We start from the raw sequence: 7,626 nt of genomic DNA, 5'->3' as shown, positions 1-7,626 counted from the left end.
GAGAGGTATCAAATCTCTTTTACTTCGAAGTTATGTATATGTGAGATTTTTTGGAGTTTCCGAAAAAAAATTGTGGTGAAATCTTGATTTGTGTTGTTTAAACTGGTTTTTTTTACTGCATATATGGATTTGGCACCCTCAAAAACCTTTGGGGCACTTTGATTGTGAAGAGTTCACCCATCAAACTTGTGATGTCAATGAATCCTACCGGATTCTAAACAAATTAGATCCCGGGAAACTTTTCAAAAAGTCTCACTTATAGACAATCACTTTTAGGCTTTAGCTCAAAACATTTGATCTCTCTGGATTCTTGGTAGAACAAATTAGATCAAAAAATCAATAAAAAAAACTTTTCAAAATGTCTAATTTATAGACAATCACTTCTATCTCAAAATATTTGATCTTTCTAAATACTTTGTAGATTTCGAATTAAAATAAATATAAATTAATTTAAAATAATTCACTTAATTAAATTTTATAATTCAATTAAAAAAACTACAGTTACTCTGTTAATGACAATTGGCATAATAAGAAAAAAAATTGAGAGAAATTTTTAGATTTAAGATTTCATTACAAATATGGAAAGGAATTTATAATTTATTATAGCCATGAAATTAATAAAAGTCAAAACACTAGAGATTTAGAGATTTATAACTTAGTAAGAGTCTAGAAATTTGAAAACACTCCCATAGGACTCCACCCCTTGCAAAACTTCTACCCTTCTAATGTACCAAAGATTTGGATGGAAATAAAATAATGGTTTGACTTTCTTGAAGAAAAAGTTAAAACAGCGGTAAACTCGTGAACCTCTCAGTGCAATTAGCCTTTCTGAATGTGGCCACGTCTCACTTCTGGAACTGATGTCAAAGATGAACCAATTTCTACTTCTCACTTCTCGAACTGATGTCAAATATGAACCAATTTCTACTTCTGGAATCGAGGTCAAGGATGAACCAATTTCCGATCTCACCAATGTTGAGCTGGTTACATTAGTATATTTCATCCTCAATTTCATTCTCAATGTTCTTGTCTGTACTTAAGCTTAAGCTTACAATCTTCAATCAATCAATACTATTTGAGCAGACATGAGAATGGTAGGTTCGATTATAGAACTGCTGATCCTGGTGAGTCTGTCTATCGTTTCTGCCTCTACACAACACCTCTCTCGAAACGACTTTCCTCCAGACTTCATATTTGGTGTTGGTTCCTCTGCTTACCAGGTCTCTTTCTGCTTCATCATTCATATATTTATGTATACATTCATTCATTCAATGATTATGGGAAAGATATGCCCATCTCCCAATTCATAGAGTGGGATGTTAATGTCAAAATTCCACAATTGGATTTCTGCAGTATGAAGGAGCTGCAGCAGTAGATGGTCGGAAGCCAAGCATCTTTGACACTTTCACTCACAGGAAAGGTCTGTTTCATCACATATCTTCATTCATCCCTTCATTTGCATTCTACCCAGTTCCATACTTTACTTTGGGAATTTCAAGGCCGAGACTGGAAGTGAGCTGTTGTTTGTTTTTCAATTGTATTGTCAGGGACTATTCCGGATGGAAGTAATGGAGATGTAGCTGTTGATCAATACCATCGTTACAAGGTATTATTATCTGCAAATCTAAGAACAATAGATGTGACTAGCACAAACCTATATACAGTGGCTACTTGTAAGCCATCCTCAAGCTTTATGTGCATCTCCAACCCCATTTTTGTTGTTTTCATACTAATGTATCAATAGTTAAACTCCTAGATGATTTCGGTATCAACCTGATGCAAAATTTCATGTGGATTTTGAAGGAGGATATTGATCTAATGTCTGCGATGGGAGTAGATGCCTATAGACTTTCAATCTCATGGCCCAGGCTTATTCCTGGTATATATATGTTTAAGCTCTGACCACATGCTTAATCCTGAGAATTTAGTAAACACTCAATGGACAATGGTAGGAAATAACTATTTCACATGTATTGATACAGATGGTGAAGGACCCATCAACCCAAAAGGCGTTGAGTACTATAATAACCTCATAAATGAGCTTTTGTCCCATGGTAGGCTCTCGTTTTATTTCTTGACAAACTTGCTCTCTATTTTAATTTTATTCTTGTGACTATCATCCTCAAAACTGTTATTTGTGACACAATGCATGTCTCAGGCATTCAACCACATGTTACATTGTACCACTTTGATCTGCCCCAAGCTCTGGAAGATTCCTATGGAGGTTTCTTAAATCCACAGATTGTGTAAACATCTCCTGTTCTTGATTTTCATCCCATGCGGGTTGACACACAAGTCAAAGCAACCATTTATTGGTGCATCAATAATCTTATGGTTAGAGAAGCAGAGTTCTCTAATCTACTTCGATCTTATGCAGGGAGGATTTTAAAGGTTATGCAGATGTGTGTTTCAGAGAGTTTGGTGATCGAGTGAAATATTGGTCCACTTTCAATGAGCCCAATATATTTCCCACTGCAGGATATGATCAAGGGTTTTTCCCACCTCAACGATGCTCCCAACCATTTGGAAATTGTACTGCTGGAAACTCAACTGTTGAGCCTTATATTGTTGGTCACCATGTTTTGCTATCACATATAGCTGTTGTGGAGCTGTACAGGAAAACCTATCAGGTTGTTTTCCTTTCTGATCTATGTTCATCTCCATTCATTCTATGAGATTTTCTAAATTTCTTGATGAATGCAGGCAAAGCAGAAGGGCTGGATTGGATTAGTAATTTTAGTAAATTGGATGATACCTCTTACCAATAAATCCACAGATGTGGCTGCTACTCAAAGAGCAAATGATTTTATGGTGGGCTGGTGAGTGACTTCTTTAACAGTGTATTTCAAGTTAACTTATGCTTCAACCAGAAGCTTCAGTGCCATTGAGCAGTCTCACCAATTTTATTTCTCCTCTTTTTCAGTTGGGGTTTTCGTAGTGATTCAAATAATTAACAGCTATATTGTTGAAGTGGATGCAAATAGGTGTACTTTTGTTTGGTTGACGGCAGACAGCCAACATGAATTAATTTCTTTTTCCAAAACCCAGGCTTTTAGATCCATTTGTTTCTGGAGACTATCCAGGGAGTATGAGGAATATAGTGGGTTCTCGGTTACCTTCATTTACAAAGGAACAGACTCAAAAGTTACAAGGGTCATTGGACTTCATTGGTGTCAATCACTATTTTACCATGTATTGTTTTGATGTTCCAAGAAAAGGTGAACTTATGTCAAGAGACTATGCTCAAGATATGTCCATTGGAATGGCAGGTACGAGAGTCATTCTCACAAATAGATTTAACTCAATAAATCTCATCTTCTAACAGCCTTTCAACTTGGCCTCCTTAAATTTATGAAGAATAACATTACTGTCTTGAAATCATAAAGGAAAATGGTTTTGATCCGTTGAAGTTTTATGTTTTTTTAAATTCAAAAGTGATACATTGCAAGAACATTGGTATTAAGAACATTTTATGGCTGTTCTGTACTGCTTGATGAATGCAGTGGAACGAGATGGAATTCCCATCAGCGTCGATGTAAGAAGATTTTGAAGAATCACATGTCCTATTATAATCATATGTTTTCTTTTTCTTTTTAGCAGGAGCTTTTTATAAATATGAGTATGTAGATTTTTACAGTTCGATAGAAATTTTGGATTTAAACTATGCCTTAGTTTAAAAACATAATTCTAAACTGAGAGACAAATACAATCCAAAAATTCGACTAAATTTTTAATAAATTTTTAATATTATATTCTAAGTATGTTTATATCTTGACAAAAAAATATTTACCTCATGCTGAAATTTGTGGCAGAGATCATTTTTGGGTATGCCAGTTGTACCACAAAGCATGCAGGCAGTGCTTGAATATATTGAGGACCGTTCCCATAATATTCCTATTATTGTGCTTGAAAATGGTGGGCACTCTTCTTATGTTATTCCTCTACCACAAGTTAGGTTTTCAGGTCCTCAATGAGAGCTCTCTGTACACTTAAGATTTATGCAAGTTCAAGAAAATATACGCAGATTGGTGCTACACGTTTTGATCATTGACCATCTAATTATCTGTTCTGGACTTACAATATCAGCTTTCATGTCTGGACAGGATTTTCAGAGCCTAATAATTCTTCTATTCCCCTTTCTGAGGCTTTGAATGACCAATTCAGGGTGGAACTGCATCAAGAGGTCCTTCAGTATGTGCTTGCAGCAACAAGGTAGACCATTTCTCAAACATATGATGAAATCAAGGAATTTGTGAAATGATGAATATCTCTCAGACATAAAACGTTTATTCATTGTGGCAGGAATGGGTCAAACATCCGTGGATACTTTATATGGACTTTGCTAGATGACTTTGAAGTTTTGAGTGGTTACACTTGGCGTTTTGGTCTTCATTATGTGGACTTCAATGACAATTTGAAGCGTTATCCCAAACTATCTGCTCATTGGTACAAGAATTTTCTGCAGAGGCGGGAAAGCAGGGAATCAATACTTGAATCTCAAATTCTACTCAACACCTACACTCCTATGAACGTCTCATAGGACCAAGAATTGAAACTCAATTTTATGAAAACAATGCGGTATATTTTAGGCATGATTTTCTCGTACTAATTTGATATTTATGTTTATATTCACTTCCAAGAATGTTTTTATAGCATTTAATATATGATGTTTATGGTAGGAAACCATGTATTAAAAAATCTCAATTATTTTTTTATTTTTCCTAAGTTAGGATAGATCATATGAGTGTTAATGGACGTTTTTTTTCATTATCTTTATCATCACCATATTGGAATTTTCTAAAATTTTCACTAGTTCTCCCCAAATTGTTCTTTGGACCCTTACAAATCGTTTAATATTATATTTTTTCATTCTAGAGGCATCCTAGTCTTAAAATGATATTTGAAACAAACTTTATGAGTCATATAGTTCAAAATACTTTGAGTCGTATAGTTCAAAATATGAGCTTTTGTGCTTCATGTTTGCCACAAGCAAAATCACGGCAGCTTAAATTATGAAATATTGAATGACAATCTTAGTTTTCTTAGAAAATATGACTCTAGTGCTTGCTAACTGGTTTATTATTTTTCAATAGTTGTTGTTGGTGTGCCTAATGAGTATTCCTCATTATCTACACATATATGCCTTGTCTATTATTGTGGAGGTTGTTGAATCTTAGTTGGATATGAGAGATTCTCTCCAACAAGATTTTTTCCTAGAATAGAATGTGGAGTTAAGTTGTTGTTGGCTTGAAGTCTCAATGGAATAGTATATTTATCTTTAGTCGAAAACCCCCATGTCTAAATTCACATTGAACTAGATCGAATAAACAATTTAATGTGTTTATGTGCGTTATGATTGTATTTTTGTGAATTATTTTGTTTCTTCTTCAATTCTTTTGAAGTAAATTTAGTTTAGTCATTTTGAGAGCTAATCCTTAAAATAATTGAAGAAACCACAAAAGAGAAATTCTATACATATATGTTTCCTATCATGTTGGAATTACCAAAAAGTAACTGACATTTATGTGGAACAACTTGCTCTTTTTTTCCTTCTCAAATTCTTCAAGGATCTCTTAAAGCACACAATTGTTTTATAAGCTTCCTAAGAACCTTAATATGTTCCTCGGTTAGAAAACTAACATGGTATTCTATTATAAAACAAGGTCATTCTATGTAGGGTTGAAATTTGATAGCCTACCTAACAAGTTAAGAATTTTTTTATGAGAAGTTCTAATTTAAATACTCATTTCATCTAATGTTCAAACTTTAATTCTTTAGTTGATCTCTTAATGTACACAATTGTTCCTTCTCAAATTCTTTAGTCACCCTTTTCAAGTTCTTCAATAATCCTTTAGTGTATACAGCTATTTTATCAGGCTTCCTAAAGCTTTAGTATATTCCTAGAATACAAAACTAAAATGATATCTTGTTCTTAAACAAGGTCATTTTATGCATAGTTGAAATTTGATGTCCTTTCAAATGTAGAAAATTTTAGTATATTCATGGTTTATAAAAATAAAATGACATCTTGTTATTAAACAATGTCATTTTATGCATGGTTGGAATTTGATGTCCTACCTTTCAAGTCTAGAAATTTTCATATGATGTTCTACTTTAAACTTTGATTTAATTTTATGCTTAAATCTTAATGTTGTATGCCAAAACAATAGTTGTAAATATTTTTAATTTGAATATAACATTTATTATTATTATATAAAGCATTTAAATTTCATACATTTCTTCATATGGTATAAAAGAAATGCAAAGACATAGTTTTCCACCAAGTTCCTAAGATGTAAGTGTGAGAGAGAGGAAATAGACACAGGGATGTCTAGAGAAACCCCTAAAATTTTAGGTAAATTCATGAGGGTGAGGGGATAGTGTAAGGAACCCCATATCTAAAATTATTAAGAAAAAAAATCCAAACATAACAATTCATCATTATGTAATGGATATTATTTTTATTTTTTATATATATTTATATTTATATTTTTTTTCTCAAGGGACAGGTTTGGGAGATGCGGTAACTGGGAAGGGGAGGTTGGGGGCCATAGGGGTGCATGTTGCCTAGAAGTCTCCAATTTTTTGAAACATGTCCGTACATTGGAAAAACATTCTCTTGTGTATTTCACTTAGTTTCACAAAATGCAGGGTGGTAAAATGTTTTTCTGAACATTCTCCCTCATTTTGAGGACGTGGGAAGTGTAGGGGGCATATCCCTATGGAACAATGCAAAAACAGTTTTAAATATATGATAACATACACACATATGACATGATAAGCAAGAAACTTGAATTTTAGAATATATTTTTTAAACCTTTTCAAGAATTGTGCATCCAAGTTTAAATAATAATCTTTTCTCTACACAAAAAATGCAACAATAAATCATTTTAAATCAACTATGGTTATCTTAGACTCATACCTAAGATTGCAAGAATTGGTGGACCAAGAAATATTTCTTAGAAAAATTAAATTGAAACCAACAAATGAGTAGCCAGGTGAAATGTTTGTGAATTATATGAAATGATGAGCTACAAGGTTAAAATATTTTATAGTGTACAAGGGTTTAGAAAATTTGGACTCCCAATTTCATATAGTGTAAAGAGAGCTACATAAAAAGAAACAGAAAAACAAACAAAGCAATAAATATGAGCAAAGAGTGAACTTGACATAAAACCTTGACATTTCACAAAGGGCAAACTTGTGATCATGCTAATTAGAGATACATACGGATCTCTACATATTTTGAATACTAATGAATCAAAGCAGATGATTCACAACTCTAGAAAAAGACTCACTTGTCAAAAATCTCATGAAATGGCCATAACAAATCAAAGAACATGCATGATGGTGCAACAAACAAATATTTGCTTGCAAAACTATTCTAAAACCTAGATTTCAATTATTTGTGTATAAGCAATGGATTCATGAAATAGTTGCATTCTAAAATTAGCTAGCATCGATTAGATCAATGAATATGTGAAATGGATCAGTTGTACACAAAAAAATTACAATTTGTAAAAATTTTTAAAATGAAACTTCCAATTTCCATATAAATGAAAATAAAGTTTGATGAAAAGAGGAAATTCATTACTAAGTTACTACTAATGCATTATACTAATGAAT

At 32.8% G+C, this 7,626-nt stretch overlaps 1 protein-coding gene across 1 annotated transcript; it reads left to right on the top strand.

Moving 5' to 3' along the window:
- The first annotated feature begins 818 nt into the window (after window positions 1-818).
- On the top strand, window positions 819-4,683 carry LOC149189856 (coniferin beta-glucosidase-like). Its single transcript, XM_089413301.1, has 13 exons — window positions 819-1,220; window positions 1,354-1,420; window positions 1,548-1,606; window positions 1,804-1,879; window positions 1,983-2,054; window positions 2,159-2,246; window positions 2,378-2,630; window positions 2,704-2,819; window positions 3,049-3,269; window positions 3,504-3,535; window positions 3,813-3,915; window positions 4,104-4,212; window positions 4,303-4,683. Exons 1-13 carry the CDS (start codon window positions 1,086-1,088, stop codon window positions 4,538-4,540), a joined length of 1,569 nt encoding a protein of 522 aa, XP_089269427.1. The 5' UTR covers window positions 819-1,085; the 3' UTR covers window positions 4,541-4,683.
- Window positions 4,684-7,626: the final 2,943 nt, after the last annotated feature.

This window comes from Pinus tabuliformis, chromosome 3_1 (genome assembly GCF_031772625.1).
Source record: "Pinus tabuliformis cultivar Carrire ecotype Pingquan chromosome 3_1, CPIR1, whole genome shotgun sequence".
Lineage (NCBI taxonomy): Eukaryota > Viridiplantae > Streptophyta > Pinopsida > Pinales > Pinaceae > Pinus > Pinus tabuliformis.
The sequence above is the reverse complement of the archived record's forward strand: the minus strand, read 5'-3'. Positions and strand labels throughout refer to the sequence as shown.

Coding starts and splice junctions, on each gene's coding strand:
- LOC149189856 (XM_089413301.1), top strand. CDS start 1,086: ATGAGAATGGTAGGTTCGATTATAGAACTGCTGATCCTGGTGAGTCTG. Junction 1,221..1,353: donor TTGGTTCCTCTGCTTACCAG/GTCTCTTTCTGC, acceptor GGATTTCTGCAG/TATGAAGGAGCTGCAGCAGT. Junction 3,270..3,503: donor TATGTCCATTGGAATGGCAG/GTACGAGAGTCA, acceptor TGATGAATGCAG/TGGAACGAGATGGAATTCCC.